Source organism: Salmo salar, chromosome 07, assembly GCF_965601325.2.
Source record: "Salmo salar chromosome 07, fSalSal1, whole genome shotgun sequence".
Taxonomy (NCBI): Eukaryota; Metazoa; Chordata; class Actinopteri; order Salmoniformes; family Salmonidae; genus Salmo; species Salmo salar.
This window is the reverse complement of record NC_138297.1, coordinates 25994476-26012734: the sequence shown is the minus strand read 5'-3', so window position 1 is coordinate 26012734 and position 18259 is coordinate 25994476. Positions and strand designations below refer to the sequence as shown.

The 18259-nt window shown below is 41.1% G+C and overlaps 1 protein-coding gene, 1 long non-coding RNA gene and 1 pseudogene across 4 annotated transcripts in view; 1 reads left to right on the top strand and 2 right to left on the bottom strand.

Annotated features, from left to right (window-relative positions):
- The window catches only part of LOC106608842 (uncharacterized), a 70876-nt pseudogene extending 65217 nt beyond the window's left edge, over window positions 1–5659 (bottom strand). Inside the window, exons 1-2 of the transcript XR_014392890.1 lie at window positions 3109–5659; window positions 2600–2700 (exon numbers count right to left, since the gene is read on the bottom strand). The product of XR_014392890.1 is annotated as an uncharacterized LOC106608842 (transcript). The remainder of the gene's footprint in view (window positions 1–2599; window positions 2701–3108) is intronic.
- Window positions 34–2535, bottom strand: LOC145880008 (uncharacterized). Its single transcript, XR_014392891.1, has 2 exons — window positions 2255–2535; window positions 34–2131 (listed from the first exon to the last, which is right to left on the bottom strand). It is a non-coding gene; the product is annotated as an uncharacterized LOC145880008 (long non-coding RNA).
- Window positions 5660–9076: 3417 nt separating the features above from the next.
- LOC106608839 (ubiquitin carboxyl-terminal hydrolase 12-A) lies at window positions 9077–17060 on the top strand. 2 transcript variants are annotated; one of them, XM_014207012.3, is made up of 12 exons: window positions 9077–9375; window positions 10091–10185; window positions 10799–10901; window positions 11022–11137; window positions 13122–13192; window positions 13320–13451; window positions 13596–13682; window positions 13834–13962; window positions 14198–14326; window positions 14492–14529; window positions 14650–14684; window positions 15376–17060. In XM_014207012.3, exons 2-12 carry the CDS (start codon window positions 10101–10103, stop codon window positions 15966–15968), a joined length of 1518 nt encoding a protein of 505 aa, XP_014062487.1. In that variant the 5' UTR covers window positions 9077–9375; window positions 10091–10100; the 3' UTR covers window positions 15969–17060. The 2 variants fall into 2 exon arrangements, with proteins under 2 accessions (XP_014062487.1, XP_014062488.1); XM_014207013.3 differs by having other exon boundaries at window positions 9079–9375; window positions 10799–10895.
- The last annotated feature ends 1199 nt before the right edge of the window (window positions 17061–18259 follow it).

Here is an 18259-nt window from a genome sequence, read left to right as displayed (position 1 = left end):
AATCACTGTTGCCTGCAAAGATATGATTGGAACTCGAAAACATTATACTTTTATTGAAGTGCTGGATTATTTTATGCCCCTTGATCACATTCTCTCAGGCTGATTAGGTGTTCATAATCACAGAGTGCGCAGACCAATGTACACTGACCTGGGATCTCCTTCCTTTGACTATCACCATGGCAATAGGTCACACAATCGGAACATATAAAAACAGAAACAGGTCATTTCTGATCATGTGATTAACTACACCTAATTCCTGCCATATACAGGTGTAACAGGAATGTCCCTGGTTGGCTCATGCTCCCTTCCCTATAAATTGACCTAGTTTAACTTTCCACCCTACCTCTTTTGTCCTCTCATCATGTGTTCCAATACACACACACACACACAAATTAAAATACATCAAAGACAAATATTGCACATTACCTGGTTGGTCTACAAGTTGCCTCACCAATAACAAACAACAGCCTACTATTTACTTTAATAAGATCTCTTACACGCTACCTGGGGCAGCAGGTAGCCTAGTGGTTAGAGCATTTGGCCAATAACCGAAAGGTTGCTGGATTGAATCCCGGAGCTGACAAGGTCAAAATATGTTGTTCTGTCCCTGAATAAGGCAGTTAACCCACTGTTCCCCAGTAGGCTGTCACTGTAAATAAGAATTTGTTCTTAGCTGACTTGTCTAGATAAATGAAGGTTAAAATAAAGTATACAGTAACAATGAATCTTACAAACACTCTACAAACACTCTGAATGTAGGAGAATATAACACAATAGATCTGGTAGAAGAAAATACAAAGAAAAAACCAACCGGTTCTGTTCTACCACCATCTTTGAAATGCAAGAGAAAGGTCCCAGTTTTAGCCATCACTCTGGTTGTAATTCCGATGGTGTCCACACGATGGCAGAAGTGTGCGTGCAAATTTTTAGAAGGATAACTTGAATTATGAGCGAACTACATGACATTAAGTGTGAAGTCACCCAGGTACATTTCGGCAAATCGTGAAATAGACATTTGCATTCATATTAACATTTTCTGCAAGAATATCGTCAAATCTGTATACTTGGACTTTGATTTAGCTTCTCCAGTATTAGTAGCCATATTATAAGTTCAACATTTCCAAAACTATCAGTTTTCATAACTTCATAACTCTGAATATTCTTATATTTTTTGTCCAAAAGGAAAAGGCATGCTGTCGCACAAGGTTAGTAGCTACATTTTATGACAGATACAGGGTTTCCAGATACTCCCGTAAAGCCCAGCTCATTGGCTATCTAGCTAGCTTTGTTTGACCCAGATTGGTGCTTATTTGACAAAGTTAGAGTCGTTCAAGTGAAGACCACCCGCGTCATCGGCGTGCCATGAAGGCGTCGCTCTCTGACCAAATATGGTGTCCTATAGGATATACTACACCCCTAATGATATAGTGAAGTCTGGTTACATTCTAGGATCTCTGAGGAATACATACAAAGATGATTTGGCTGGTTGAAACAACGTTTAGGGTTAGATTTTCACAGATTCCTTTCTTTTCAAATTGAACAAGTGGAAATACAAAATCGTCATGCATGCTATATGGACCTTTTTAGGATATGAAAAATGATTTTTTCGAACAAAACAACACTTCATGTTATCTCTGGGACACTTTGGATGATAAATCAGAGCAAGATTTCAGAATGTAAGTACACATTTCACCTTCAGAGGTGAATTTACCAAACCTATGGCGGTGAAAAAAGTAATAGCTACTGTAAATTGGACAGTGCAGTTATATTAACAAGACTTTAAGCTTTCAGTCGATATATGACACTTATATGTACCGACATTGGTTGTTTCTCTAAAATCTGCGATCGTGACATAAGGCACTGCATGATTTACAACTGTCTCGTTGACAGAACGCCTATCCCTAATTAAGGACGTTTCCGCAGCAGCTGCAGCTCCTGGTTTGATCAGCCAGTGTTGCCACAGCGGTCAGAGCCCAGCCCTGGACTTTTCCACTGCCTCTGACATTGTCAGCAGAACTGGTAGGTCTGGCCTTTGTCTTCAGAGCAAACTGTGCAATGGACTCTTAATAAACTGGATGTGTCCTGTCTCAGTAACAGTGAATTGCAGCATGGGCACTTTTTTAAGATGGAGCTGGTGGGGGGAAAAAGGAAAGAAATGTTTTTGCAACCTTGTAAGCGGTGCTTTAAAAAATAATGAAATATTGTCAACGCATGTCAGTGACAGCTGCATGCAGTCCAGTTAAAGTGTACTCACAGATTTAGTTTCACAGTACTTGGGGAAGCCAAAGCTGCAATGGTTTCCTCAAAATACTGTATTTCCTCAGCAGTCAGAGCAGCCAGCCTACGCACTTCCTGATAAGACCACACCACACCACACTTCTGATTGCCCTTGAGTGCAGGAGAAATGAACTTGTACTGCCCTTGGAAATACACAATAACGCTTCTGATTTCAGTGATGAGAAATGCAAAGTACTCCAAATTGTTAACTGAATGATTTATAGTAGGCCTATATTGCAAGTAAATTAAATTGTCAATTAAGTGAAATTGCCGACAACAACAAAAAGGTATCCTGAAAAGTGATGGAAGACAGGAAAATTACTAGGGTGAGTAGGCTTTTACACCATCCAGTCAGTGACTCTGGGGAGACTGCATGACCACAGGACATCTCTGCCTTCGAGATGTCAGGGTCATCATCCAGAGCTAAGACACAACAACAACAAAAACAGTGATAAATAAGTATCCTTGGGATAAGTGGTGCATGGTCAATGTACAAATGCCATGGGGACAAAACAAAATAACCCTACATAAATGGCATCCAGATTCAATGAATATAGCCAAATGATTTACAACACAGAGACCAATCAATCACAGAATATGATTCTAAAGATTCCATTTCAGATTAATAATTTCATTTAATGTCATATTGAAAATAATCAACATGACAAGTCAATATGTTCCTAATTCAAGATTCTCTCAATACTGTTTAATATCAGGTAAAAATATGAATGTCTTGCCACAACAGCTGACTATGTAGTTACTAAATGTGTTAAACCATTGTCTCATAACCTGTTTTACTTTAAATCATGTAGAGGCATAAATCATTCTTACTAATATCATCCTGTCTGTGGACAAACTTCAGGGTCCTGTCTCCGGAGTCATAGCTCTTCTCGTCCTCCATTTTGTTGCTCTCTGTCGTCTCTCGGTCTTTCAGTTACTGTGTCAAACACACAGGGTGGACTATGAGATATGGGTAAGGGAGGCAGGCATGCAGGTGTGCTCTCCCTGGAATTGTCCTTGGCCTCGTTTTTCAACATCAGTAAATGTTTCTCTCTTTCCACATAGCATTTACAAGAAGTCCCCTTTATATTTACAAGAAGTCCAACCTCTGCTTTGGTGACAGGGTGTTCTCGAAAGCTACACCCAGGCTATGGAATTCCCTCCCTTCACCTGTCCCCTCCACATGTCAGAATGTCAATTTTTCAGTCCTATCTTGTTGACACCTGGTCTCATAGACTTGATGTAACATAGTAAATTGAAATCCGGGACACTCAAATGAGTATGATATGTTACATTTGTTATGGTTACATGAGACAGATGCGTACTTAAGGCAAAAACAAAAGTACCAGGTTGACACTTGGTCTCATAGACTAGACGTAACATAGTAAACATAAATCCAGGACACTCAAATGAATACGATGCAGTATGTTATGTTTGGTATGGTTTCATAAGACAGATGGTTACTTAAGGCATGAACACAAACATCTAGCAACTCAAAGGTTGCGAGTTTGATTCTCATCATAGACAACTTGCTACAACATGCTACTGTTTAGCTACTTTGCAACTACTTAGCATGTTAGCTAACCCTTCCCATAACCCTAAACTTAATCCTTTTAGCTAACCCTTCCCCTAACTAGGGTTGCCAACTGTCCCGTATTAGCCGAGATGTCCCTTATATTGGGCTAAATTGGTTTGTCCCATACGGGACCTCCCTTGTTCCGTATATTCATCCAATCACAGTATAGCGTAAACGGCCAATTCCTGCAAAGTCATTTCTGTTGTTGTTCAGTCAGTTTGAAATATCAAGGAAATATGGATAAACCTGCAAAAATAAAAGACTGTGCAGCTACAACAAACAATGGGAAGCAAAAAAGACGTGGGTTAAGCATGTCAGTGGTGACTCAGCGAAAGCTTTCTGTACTTTATGCCGTCGGGAATTCTCAATTGTCCAAGGAGGGGAGAATGACCTAACTCAGCATGCATCCACAGAAATACACAAGAAGGCCACGCTAGCTAAAGGTGCTAGCAATATCGGTGCATTCTTCGTGACGTCTACTGCGGAAAATGACAAAATCGTGGCAAGTGAAGCCTCCTATGTGTACCATACGGTTAAACACGGACTCGGCGACAACAGCACCGACTGTCTTGTTAAGCTCAACGGTGCTTTGTTTCATGACTCAAACGTTGTGAAGAGGATGCACTTGGGAAGAACGAAAGCAGAGATGATTACAATAAATGTTTTAGGACCAAAGACCGTGAGGGGATAATTTGGATGATCTGTCCCCGATCGAAGGTGAGCCCGTGTATTTCTCAGTTGCCTGTGATGCCTCCAGCAAGGGAAAAATAAAAATGTTTCCAGTGTTCGTGAGATATTTCTCTGTGTCTGATGGAGTGCAGTGCAAATTACTTGACTTTTATGAAGACAGTGATTAAACTGCAAATGACATACATCAAGCTCTGGTGAACTGTCTGGAAAAGCGTGAACTGGATATTAGACACATCACAGCCTATGCAGCAGATAATGCCAATGTCAACTTTGGAAAACACCACTCTGTTAACCAGTTATTGAGCAGTGCCAACAATCGCATTCTGAAAGCTAATTGCCCAGCTCACATAGCTCATCACGCCTGCAAGCACGCCTGCGATCAGCTGTCAGTGGATATTGAGACGATTGTTTTAAAGATCTACAGCCACTTCTCAGTATCTGCTTCCTGAAGAGAGGAACTGCGTGCATTCTTTGCCTTTGTTGACATTGAGTGGCGTGAAATTCTGCGACATTTTTGCACACGATGGCTCGCTCTTCATCCAACTGTCGATCGTCTCCTGCAAAGCTGGCCAGCTCTTACTTCATACTTCAGGTCCTTTGGGGAGACCTGTCCTGGTGCACTGAAGCGTATTTTTGAGTATGAAGAAAAAACAGAAGCTGCTGAGATTTATCTGTGCTTTTTCCACAACGTGGGGTGTGTTTTTGACCAACTCGTAAAAAAGCTGGAGGAAACAACGCTCTGCATCACAGATGTTTACGAGGAAGTCCAAAAGTTCAAAATGAAGATGCTTCAGCGGAAACAGGACAGCTTTTTTTGATACCAGACCAAGCAGCTGATGGACAAACAATTGTCAGCACAAAGGTCCAAGCAGCAACAGGACTTTGTGAAGTTCTATGTCATTACATACATTGACAAGTGGTTTGATTTCTCAACAGAAAATGTAATGGTAAAACTGAAACCGATCGGCCTCTATAAGGAGCTCTCCTTCACTGACCTGGAGCTAAATATATAATATAAGTTAAATATAGAATTGGCCTCGTTCACTCATGCTGCCAAAAATACCCTTGAAAAACTGACTATTCTACCGATCCTTGACTTCGGCAATGTAATTTACAAAATAGCCTCCAACACTCTACTCGGCAAATTGGATACAGTCTATCATAGTGCCATCCGTTTTGTCACCAAAGCCATATATACTACCCACCACTGTATGCCCTCGTTGGCTGGTCCTCGCTACGTATTCGTCGCCAAACCCACTGGCTCCAGGTCATCTATAAGTCTTTGCTAGGTAAAGCTCCGCCTTATCTCAGCTCACTGGTCACCATAGCAACACCCACCCGTAGCACGCACTCCAGCAGCCTTTCCTTCCAGTTCTCTGCTGCCAATGACTGGAACGAATTGCAAAAATCACTGAAGTTGGAGACTTATATCTCCCTCACTAACTTTAAGCTTCAGCTGTCAGAGCAGCTTACCGATCGCTGCAGCTGTACACAGCCCATCTGTAAATAGCCCATCCAACCAACTACCTACCACATCCCCATATTTGTTTTTGTTTTTCTGCTCTTTTGCTCACCTGTATTTCTACTTGCACATCCTCATCTACACATATATCACTCCAGTGTAAATTGCTAAATTGTAGTTACTTTGCCACTATTGGCCTCTTTTTTTACCTTACCTTCTAACTACATTTGCACACACTGTATATGTCACGTCCTGACCATAGAAAGCTTTTATTTTCTATGGTAGAGTAGGTTCGGGCGTGACAGGGGGGTTTGTCTAGTTTATTTATGTCTATGTTGGTTCTAGTTTCTTTTTTCTATGTTAGGGGTTTTGTCTAGTTTATGTATTTCTATGTGGGGTTCTAGTTTATGTATTTCTATGTTGTTGTTTTTTGGGATGATCTCCAATTAGAGGCAGCTGGTCATCGTTGTCACTAATTGGGGATCATATTTAAGTTGTTGTTTTTCCCACTAGGTTTTGTGGGAGATTATTTTGAGGTAGTGTATGTTTCACCTCTTCGTCACGGTTGGTTATTTTGTTTAGTAGTTTATTTGTATGTCTTGCATAGTTTCACAGTTATAATAAAATGTAGAACGATACACACGCTGCGCCTTGGTCTCCTTCATCATACGAAAATCGTGACAGAATCTACCACCACCAAAGGACCAAGCAGCGTGGTAAACAGGAATGGACCTGGGAGGAAATATTGGACGGGAAAGGACCCTGGAGGCAGGAAGGGGAGTATCGCCGTCCAAAGGAGGAGATTGAAGCAGCGAGAGCAGAACGGCGATATTACAATGTGTTATACCATCATGGCAAGCACGAGAGGCAGCCCCCCCCCAAAAAAATCGGGGGGGGGGGGGCACACGGGGAGTTTTGTGGAGTCAGGTTTGGGACCTGAGCCAACTCCTCGTGCTTACCGTGGAGAGCCGAGGGGTGAACCAGAGCCAGTCAGGGAGACGAGTGAGGAACTCGACGCAAGATTCCAGAGAGAGGCGTGGCATTTAGAGCGCTGCAGAGCGGGCGTGCTGAGGAGTGTGACACCAGTCCGGTGTCAGTGCGCCTCCCCAGTCTGGTACGTCCTGTGTCTCCTCCACGCACTCGCTTTAGGGAGCATGTGACCTGTCAGGCACCATGTTTTGCGGTGATACGCACGGTGTCTCCAGTGCGCATTCACAGCCCAGTGCGTCCTGTGCCAGTGCCCCGCACCTGCCGGGTTAAAGTGAGCATCCAGCCAGGACGGATTGTGCCAGCCCTTCGCTCCAGACCTCCAGTGCGCCTCCACAGCCCAGTACGCCCTGTGCCTGCTCCTCGCACTCGCCCTGAAGTGCGTGTCTACAGTCTGGGGTCCACCTGTCCCAACTCCATGCACTAGGCCTTCAGTGAGTCTCTCCAGTCCGGTGTGTCCTGTTCCTGCTCCCCGCACTCTCCCTGAGGTGTGTGTTACCAGTCTGGCGCCACCTGTGCCAGCCCCACGCATCAGCCCTCCAGTGCGCATTCCCAGTCCAGAGCTTCCGGCGACAGTTCCCAGTCCAAAGCTTCCGGCGACAGTTCACAGTCCGGAACCTCCTGAGACGGCCTACAGCCTGGAACCTCCTGAGACGGCCCACAGTCCGGAACCTCCTGAGACGGCCCACAGTCCGGAACCTCCTGAGACGGCCCACAGTCCGGAACCTCCTGAGACGGCCCACAGTCCGGAACCTCCTGAGACGGCCCACAGTCCGGAACCTCCTGAGACGGCCCACAGTCCGGAACCTCCTGAGACGGCCCACAGTCCGGAACCTCCTGAGACGGCCCACAGTCCGGAACCTCCTGAGACGGCCCACAGTCCGGAACCTCCTGAGACGGCCCACAGTCCGGAACCTCCTGAGACGGCCCACAGGCCGGAACCTCCTGAGACGGCCCACAGGCCGGAACCTCCTGAGACGGCCCACAGGCCGGAACCTCCTGAGACGGCCCACAGGCCGGAACCTCCTGAGACGGCCCACAGGCCGGAACCTCCTGAGACGGCCCACAGTTCGGAACCTCCTGAGACGGCCCACAGTCCGGAACCTTGTCTAGTTTATGTATTTCTATGTGGGGTTCTAGTTTCTGTATTTCTATGTTGTTTTTTGGGGGATGATCTCCAATTAGAGGCAGCTGGTCATCGTTGTCTCTAATTGGGGATCATATTTAAGTTTTGTTTTGTTTTTCCCACTAGGTTTTGTGGGAGATTATTTTGAGGTAGTGTATGTTTCACCTCTTCGTCACGGTTGGTTATTTTGTTTAGTAGTTTATTTGTATGTCTTGCATAGTTTCGCAGTTATAATAAAATGTAGAACGATACACACGCTGCGCCTTGGTCTCCTTCATCATACGAAAATCGTGACAGTATACAGATTTTTCTATTGTGTTATTGACTGTACGTTTGTTTATCCCATGTGTAACTCTGTGTTGTTTTTGTCGCACTGCTTTGCTTTATCTTGGCCAGGTCGCAGTTGTAAATGAGAACTTTTCTCAACTGGCCTATCTGGTTAAATAAAGTTGAAATAAAAAAAATGTAAAAAATACAGAAAAAGAGATTAACATTATAGACAGTGCTGCAGCAGAAACTCAAAACTACTGAGAAAGTATGCCAGAGCTCAGGTATGCAGTTAAAACTACCACACAAACAAACACACACATCACACTCTGAGAATTGACCGTTGGCTAATTTAATGGTTACACACTGAACAAAGAAACTACAATTGTATTGAGTATAATTTGATAAGAGGGAAATAAATGTGAAATCAATTAAAATGAACTTGATTATAATGCTGATATGTGAGGTTATCCTATGATGTGTTCTACCCTCCTCACCTTTTTATTTAGGGAACAGTAGGAGTACCATACAGACAAGCAGCTGGAATACTCATGCCTGTTCTCCTTGTATGGGATCCAGAAGGAAGATTGGAAATGTCTATTCTCCTCTTCTATCATTTTATTTTTCATGATTTTATTTTTTATCGACAATTAGCTACATGCTCTATAATCTCCCTTAGACGTTTTATTTGACCTAAACGTTGTGCTTCATTAAAAAATATATATTTATGTGTGTGAGAGAGGGGATCATAGAATCAGGAATTTGAATACTAATTTAATAGGATCTGTTTGGATACACATTATTAATAACAACTCTCAATATTTGTTTTTATTTTTTTCAGTTGCCTGGATACAATACTCCACATCTGGCCACATATGCGTATTACTGTAGATTTCAAGCGAGGTAAGGCGAATCTAAATCGAAACTGAAATTTTGAAAAACAAATATGTCGCACTTCTCTTTCTCGAAGCTGAAAAATCGGTGAAATCGGTAAGTTGTTGGTAGGCTACGGTTTTTTGAGTGTTATTTCAGTGCTAAAATGTACATGAAACTAACAGAGTAATCAAGTCAAGTAATCATACCGGTATATCGGTGTTGTAAGACGCCTGCTGTCCGTTTCCAGGCTTTATTTCAGCACTGCTGAAGCTACTAGTAAGTTATTCATGTATGCGTACATATTGTTGTGGCGAATCTTCAAATATTTGGAATTTGAATCCATATGCGAGGTCTACAATTAGATTTCATTACAGACGACATTTTCCATATCGCTGTCCATAAATGAGTGTTGCTGCAACAGTAACCTCAAAACGAAAATGAAACTATGGTGCGTCTTTACGGGTGACGGGCGGGTTATCGAAAAAGGCCTGAACAATTATTGTAAATCAAATTAAAACTCTAAGTAGCCTAGTAGCCCAGATACGGTACGACATTCGCATTGTTATTTCATAAATTATTTAGCCTGATAATACTCATAATTATTTTATAATGTGGTTATTATTGTTATTGTTCTAGTTATATAATTGTTGTTACAATGTTATAATTGTTATAGTGTTGTGATAATAATACTCTTATTATTAGTCTATTATGTGTTTACTGTAAGGTAGGCCTAAATATATTTTTCCAAATCAAGAGGTTTATACATTTAAATCTAACAGATTATGGCTTTAATGTTTTCTCTGTAACATAATTTTTTTTGATTATTCAGACGTGAAAAAATGAATTCCAAGGAAAATCCAAAGAAAAAAGGATGTGACAAAGGCATCTTGAAGAAGTTTAAAATGAGACTTGACCTCATATTTGGTAAGCAATAAGTATGTTTCTGTCTCAAGATCAAGCCATTATAGATGTACATACTGACAAATCAAATCAAATGTATTTATATAGCCCTTCTTAAATCAGCTGATATCTCAAAGTGCTGTACAGAAACCCAGCCTAAAACCCCAAGCAGCACGGCCAGGTGGACTGGGGACAGCAAGGAGTCATCATGCCAGGTAGTCCTGAGGCATGGTCCTAGGGCTCAGGTCCCCCGAGAGAGAGAAAGAAAGAAAGAGAGAAAGAAAGAAAGAAGAGAGAAAGAAAGAAAGAAAGAAAGAAAGAGAATTAGAGAGAGCATACTTAAATTCACACAGGACACTGGAGAAATACTCCAGATATAACAGACTGACCCTAGCCCCCCGACACATAAACTACTGCAGCATAAATACTGGAGGCTGAGACAGGAGGGGTCAGGAGACACTGTGGCCCTGTCCGATGATACCCCCGGACAGGGACAAACAGGCAGGATATAACCCCACACACTTTGCCAAAGCACAGCCCCCACACCACTAGAGGGATGTCTTCACCCACCAACTTACCATCCTGAAGTGGATCAGTTATGGCACTACAATAATTCATTATTCTTTCTTTATTTTAGACTACAATGGCTTAGTTAATCAAGGAGCAACCTGTTATTTGAACAGTGTTCTGCAGGTCCTCTTCATGACTAAGGACTTCAGAGAGGCTGTGGAAAGGTTTGGGTATTTACATTTTCTGATTGAGTCCCCCACTTAACACAATGATTACAATCTAAAATCAATACATTAAACTATAATAATATGCAATAAGAGAAGCTATAGATATCACATCTATATCCACAGTCACTGTGGTCAAGATCAGAAGACTGCTGATTTTCACCTGAAAAGCCTATTTAAGACATTAAAGACAAGTGAAACTCACACAAAGGACATCTTATCCATACTGGGCATTGGAAATGGTGAGTTTGATGTTGATATCCTGCTGAGAAAGAGTATATATTTTACCTAACTTTGATATATATACAAGTGCTCTAATAGCATTATATATTTTAAAAAAGTATAATACATCCCTTTCCTGCAGTCAAATGACCTAGTGGCCTCATGGGTGGAATGATATTAATATTTTGAATAATTTCATCATTAATGAACATTTAAAAAAGAAAATGCCTAAAATCCGGTATTTCTATGTCAAATATATATACAGTGACCTCCCGAGTGATGCAGTGATCTAAGGCACTGCATCGCAGTGCAAGCCGTGTTACTACAGTTCCTGGTTTGATACCATGCTGTGTCGCAGCATGGTATCATGCTGAGACCCATGAGGCGACAAACAATTGGCCCAGCATCGTCCGGGTTAGGGGAGGGTTTGGCCGCCCGGGAAAGCCTTGTCCCACTCCTGTGGCGGGCCCGGGCGCATGCAAGCTGACATGGTTGCCAGGTGTACGGTGTTTCCTCAGACACATTGGTAGGGCTGGCTTCCAGGTTAAGCGTGCATTGTGTCAAGAAGCAGTGTGGCTTGGCGGGGTTGTGTTTCGGAGGACGCACGTCACTCGACCTTCGCCTCTCCCGAATCCATAGGGGTGTTGCAGAGATGGGTCAAGACTGTAACTACCAATTGGATATGATGAAATTGTGTAGAAAAGGGGGTCAAATAACGTAAAAAATAATAAGTATTCAGACCCCTTCCAATTTTCCACATTTTATTACGTTACAGCCTTATTCTAAAATGGATTAAATAAAACATTTTCCTCCTCAATCTACACACAATACCCCATAATGACAAAGTGCTAATGTAATAAAAATAAAATACTGAAATCCCTTATTTACAAAAATATTAAGACCCTTTGCTATGAGACTCAAAATTGAGCTCAGGTGCATCCTGTTCCCATTTATCATCATTGAGATGTTTCTACAGCTTGATTGGATCCACCTGTGGTAAATTAAATTGATTGGACATGATTTGGAAGGGCACACACCTGTCTATATAAGGTCCCACAGAGAGAGCAAAGTACGGAGAGATCTTTGATGAAAACCTGATCCAGAGCGCTCAGGACCTCAGACTGGGGTGAAAGTTCACCTTCCAACAGGACAACAACCCTAAGCACACAGCCTAGACAACACAAGAGTGGCTTTGGGACAAGTCTGAATGTCCTTGAGTGCCCCAGACAGAGCCCGGACTTGAACCCAATCGAACATTTCTGGAGAGATCTGAAAATAGCTGTGAAGCGGCGCTCCCCATCCAACCTGACAGAGCTTGAGAGAATCTGCAGAGAAAAATGGGAGAAACTCCCCAAATACAGGTGTGCCAAGCTTGTAGCGTCATACCCAAGAAGACTCAAGGCTGTAATATCTGCCAAATGTGCTTCAACAAAGTAGTGAGTAAAGAGTCTGAATACTAATGTAAATGTGATATTTCAGTTTGTTACCTTTAATACATTTGCGAAAATGTCTAAAAACCTATTTTTGCTTTGTCATCATTTTTTTTTTGAATAAGGCTGTAATGTAACAAAATGTGGGAAAAGTCAAGGGGTCTCGAATACTTTCCGAATGCACTGTATATATTTTTTCAGTCTTCTGTGATGTATGTAAAGTATAATATTAGGATGCAAACTAAACATTTTATACATTTCAATTCTATATCTGACATGGTACAGGTGTATTCTTTTTTAAGCTTATATCCATGTGTGTGAGGGGAATTCTTTGGTTTCAAAGTAGATTTGTTTAAGACTACCAAGAAACACTGTGTGTGACCCTGATTTAGCCCACTGCAGTAAAAGGTTAAATTATATTAATACATTTGAATGAATGAAATTATAAATAATATTAGTAAAAATACATTAGTAAACAATTATAAATGATATTAGTTTATATAAATGAAAAAGTATATCCTTTGCATTATGACCTACCGCAGGAGTGTTTTGACTTGTTGTTTTTACCCATCAGTATACGAGCAACGGGACGCTGCTGAATATTTTGAGAATATTTTAAGCATGGTCAATCCTTGTGTGTCTAAGGTATAGTATTATTTATTATTTATACTGACATGTTATTAGAAAAAAACCTGCAACTGAACATGGTATAAAAACAATATTTTCCATGACAAGACTTCTATATTATTATATGGCATATTTGTGCATTTAGATCTTCAAAGGACATTTGAGACACACTATGAGATGTTCAGAAGGTCATGTGACCAGTGATGAAACTGGTCCATTCTGGACTCTCCCGCTCTCAATGGAAAATCCATCAGACTCTAACAAAACCTACAGTGTGGTAGGGAAAATATTCTTCAAGTATTTTTTGTCATTTCCAAAGGTTTTTGATTTTGCGGGGAAGTATTGTTTGTAAACGGTGTGTGTGTGTGTGTGTGTGTGTGTGTGTGTGTGTGTGTGTGTGTGTGTGTGGGTGTGTTTACAGAGGGAAGGTTTTGAGGAGTTTTTCAAGTCTTCAACTGTCGGTGGGATGTTTTGTGACCAATGCAATGAGAAAACCGATTCAACCATTGTGAGTTGTGATGTTGAGAATATTCAATCATATCAAAATCCTTAATCCGTAATGGTACCAAAAGCTTCTCAAAAAGATAACACACTTTAGACTATGGAAGATAATGGCTATACTGATAGACTGATAGTGTGTGTTTGTTTTGTGTCTCCAGGCATGTAAGATGGAACATCCCCCAGAGATTCTGACTCTGCTCCTCAAGAGGTTTGAGTTTGACTACCGCAGGATGTCATATGTCAAAAATGACTGCTGTGTGGATGTTCCTCACACGTTACGGACGAAGGTATTTAGAGATACTTTCTTTATAGGACAGGTGCTATTATAACACTATTTCTCATATAGGCGACACATTTGTATATGTATTCAGGCAGTAGCACTATAAAAGGAAAACAGATGGTTACGTGTTTTCTCATTGGTCCTTCACCGGTGCCTACCGAAAACAGCTTCGTAAATGTAAACGATGGCGGTATTTTTCTTTTCATGACAGACCTTTCGATTTACTCCATGTCTCTGAACAGGACTGTGACTATGAACTCTATGCAGTTGTGGACCATGTGGGAAGTCTAAGAGGTGGACATTACACTTCTAGAATCAAGTCCTATCAGAATCACAACTGGTATGTGTTCGATGACACCTACGTCACACAGGTATGTTTTCTTGTCAATTGAATATTGATTGTTTCAGTGTGAAACATTATGTGTCGTCAAAATGTATTGAAACACCACCAATAGACACCACCCTCAATATACTGTAGGCCGATGTACACAATGATTTGTATACTATTTGTAATGCATACTGCTCCTCTCTTACAGCCCAATCCACAATCAATCAGTCATATGAATAATGAAAGGTAAAATGTCAGTGTTTTCCATCTCTTGAGGTTGTGTGTGTGTTTTTCCAGAGAACATCATGTCAAACTACTTTTTTTTGTAATATTACAGTTTTAATATTATTTTTCTATTTCCACTAGATCACAGAGTGTGTATCTGCTTATGTACAAGAAATGTAAGTTAAAGGGGCAGTGCAGTAAAAAAAAATATGTTTCCAGTGTTTTCTATATATTTCCACACTATTAGGTTGGAATAATAATTGTGAAAATGATGTAAGAGCTGTTTGAAAATACTGCCTGAAATTTTAGCTTGTTTTGCATGGGTGGGGTTTTGAAAAAATAGACCAATAACAAAGAGAGGTTGCCCTACTCTTTGCCAATAACAGCTAGTTTTAAGGTTACATATTCCTCCCAATAGGCTTCTCCAAATAGGTCCCTCACTCAGACCACTCCCAGACAGTCTTAGGAAAATTCTTGCTTGAGAAATTGCTTTTTGCTAAGAAGCCGTTTTTGTTTCTTATTTTTTTACCATTTTACTTTAAAACAATCACTGTAAGGTACTTAATTGTAATCCAGAAATTATTTGATATTGAGAAAGAAACGGCTGCATTGGAGCGATAACAACATTTTTTCTTTTTGAAATACTTGTTATACAGTCAGCCCTTACAGTAGCATCACTTATCTTAAAGGATCCTCCTATATGTCTTCAATTATCCTGAATTCAACAGCTCCTGTTCAGTCCCTCTCAGATTTGTGGCCCTAGATGTTCCTTCTGCTTGGCTAAACTGAACTATGCTTCCTTCATCTAAACTCTTTTTGGCCAATTACAGTCAAACTTATGTATGCATTTCCCTCTGTAATTCTAAGCACATGCTCCGGATCAACCAAGAGAAGAGGAAATGAAGAAAAAAGAGGAGGAATTAAAGTGTATGGAAGAGGAATGGAAGAAAATAGAAGAAGAATTGAGGATATTAAACGAGGAATGGAAGAAAATGAAAGAGGAATTGAAGAGAATAATCAATGTGGAATCACGGAGAAGAGCATTGAAATTGGAGAGAATATATGTGGAATTCAAGACATGTGTAGACAACAATGGAAGAGCCGTTGATGACATTCCTCAACAATTAATGACAATAAGAGAGACAATGAAGATGATAGAAGAGGAAGAAAAGAGAATAAACGGAGTTGAAGAGTATAGAAGAGAAATTGAAAAGAATACAAAAGAAATTGAAATGTGTAGAAGAGGGATTGAAAAGCATAGAGGAGGACTTAAAGAGCATAGAAGAGGAATTGAAAAGTATAGAAAAGGATTTGGAGAGTATAGAAGAGAAAGTGAAGAGTATAGAAAAGGAATTAAAAATAATAGAAGGAGAATTGAAGAGTGTAGAAGAGGAATTGTCAAGTATAGAAGAGGAATTGAATATATGACGGAGTCTGTTACGTCCCATCGAGGACGCTAAGCCACTTAAAGCTAACTGCCGGTTAAAGTCTCTGGGAAAGTGATATCAACAATGGCAATTAACAGCTTCACTAGCCAGCTATTCTGCTTAAGCCTAGCCTATCATTCAGCAATAAAACAGGTACGCTTGGAACAAATTCTATTCTGTTTTAGGTCCCGCTTTATTTGAAGTGCATCTTATGAAGGCTAAGGCTTCATAAAGCAATCATATACTGTAGGATTTATAAGTACTACATAAATGGGCCACAAATCCTCTATAACCATATTTCATGCTCTAGAAAAGAGTAATCAATGTGAACAAATAAATGTATGGTTATGTCATACAGCTATGCCACATTATACATCTTTATAGAGCATGATGTACGGTTATAGATAATTTGTGAAGCATCTATGTAGTGCTTTATGAAGCCTTCATAGGATGCACTTCAAATAAAGCGGGCCCAATACCCAGTTTTATTCAGTGGTCTTGTTTAAAGTTTTTAATGTTCCAATGTCATTAGACATATAGTTTTTAGTTTTAGGCTACAAGCCCATTCTGCCTAGTCTGTATCAGTAGCCATATCGACTAAAGAGAACACGTTTGCATTTTGTATTTATTATGTCTCTTTAGTCATACAAATAATGCCAACAACAGGCAACTTCAAAAGTCCTTTATCACTTGATACATAAAAAAAAATGCCATTATTTTAGGCTTACCATGTACAATGTTCGTTCTGGGGTGTATTCATTAGTGCACACCCTAGCAAACCATTAGCAATGATTGCCCGCTCAAGGGGATGTTGGGGGGTATGTGTATGACTAAAGAGATTACAATTTTTTACAATTGCTTACACACTAAAATGTAACTTTTCCCACAATTAGCAAAACCTGTCTTGTCTTGTCTTGTATCACACCTGGTTCCAATCCCATGAATTACATGTTGTGTATTTAACCCTCTGTTCCCCCTCATGTCCTTGTCGGTGATTGTTTGTTTGTAAGCTATGTGCAAGATATGTTCTGGTGTGCGACTGGTTTTGTACCCACTTGTATTATTTTGTATATTTTGGTTTTCTGAGTTTTTGAGCACTTATTAAACTGCTCCGTTTTATACCAAGTTCGATCTCCTGCGCCTGACTTCCCTGCCACCAGCACGCACCCTTACACCATTAAAAGTTAGATTAAAGAGAGAGCTTGGCGCAGTGCATTTTTTCCGTGCGCTCAGGTAGGCTTTCCACTTTCCTACGGTATTTATTTAGCAAAGATGATAACACATAATCACTCCGGACAGACACAACGAAAAACTCATGACATAAATGTTGTCAGCAGGCTACACCTAAACATTAGAAATCTGACATGCTGTATTGGATGAAAACGAGACGATTGTTCAGTCTGATCAACTGTTAAAATTTGCCCCCCCGCTCTGAGACCTATGGTGCCACCAATCTGCTTGCAGTTGTCAGTTATCGTCAGATATGTGGATGATCAGGGCTTTATTCAGGAACCTTTCTTGGGCTACTTTAATGTGTCAAGTGGGCGAGATGCGCAGTCTGTGTTTGACTTCATGAATTTTGAGATGTCTGAGTTTAAGTTCGTAGAGAAACTCGTTGTCCAAACCTACGATGGCGCAGCTGTAATGGAATGTATTTGCCATTTGTATAAACAGCTAAGTCCCCTCCTGTTCCCTGATTAAGAGGTGATGGCTACTTCACTCTGCTACCTTTGTCAACTTTCTCCTGACTGACATGAACTGAAGCCATGTCTCATGTGCCCGCTCATCCACTGGTACATTGAATGTTTCCCCTACAAGCACTGTGAGTACCCCTATCAATTTTCTCTCATTCATTTACATTTATGTCATTTAGCAGACGCTCTTATCCAGAGCGACTTACAAATTGGTGCATTCACCTTATGATATCCAGTGGAACAACCACTTTACAATAGTACATCTATATCTTTTTTTGGGGGGGGGGGGTTTAGAAGGATTACTTTATCCTATCCCAGGTATTCCTTAAAGAGGTGGGGTTTCAGGTGTCTCCGGAAGGTGGTGATTGACTCCGCTGTCCTGGCGTCGTGAGGGAGCTTGTTCCACCATTGGGGTGCCAGAGCAGCGAACAGTTTTGACTGGGCTGAGCGGGAACTGTGCTTCCGCAGAGGTAGGGAGGTGAGCAGGCCAGAGGTGGATGAACGCAGTGCCCTTCTTTGGGTGTAGGGACTGATCAGAGCCTGAAGGTACGGAGGTGCCGTTCCCCTCACAGCTCCGTAGGCAAGCACCATGGTCTTGTAGCAGATGCGAGCTTCAACTGGAAGCCAGTG

Bases quoted from the DNA above. Each gene is read 5' to 3' on its own strand.
- LOC106608839 (XM_014207012.3), top strand. From the start codon at position 10,101: ATGAATTCCAAGGAAAATCCAAAGAAAAAAGGATGTGACAAAGGCATC. The intron at 13,963-14,197 runs GTATTTAGAGAT...GTCTCTGAACAG, and splicing joins CTCACACGTTACGGACGAAG to GACTGTGACTATGAACTCTA. The intron at 14,685-15,375 runs GTAAGTTAAAGG...TGTAATTCTAAG, and splicing joins TCTGCTTATGTACAAGAAAT to CACATGCTCCGGATCAACCA.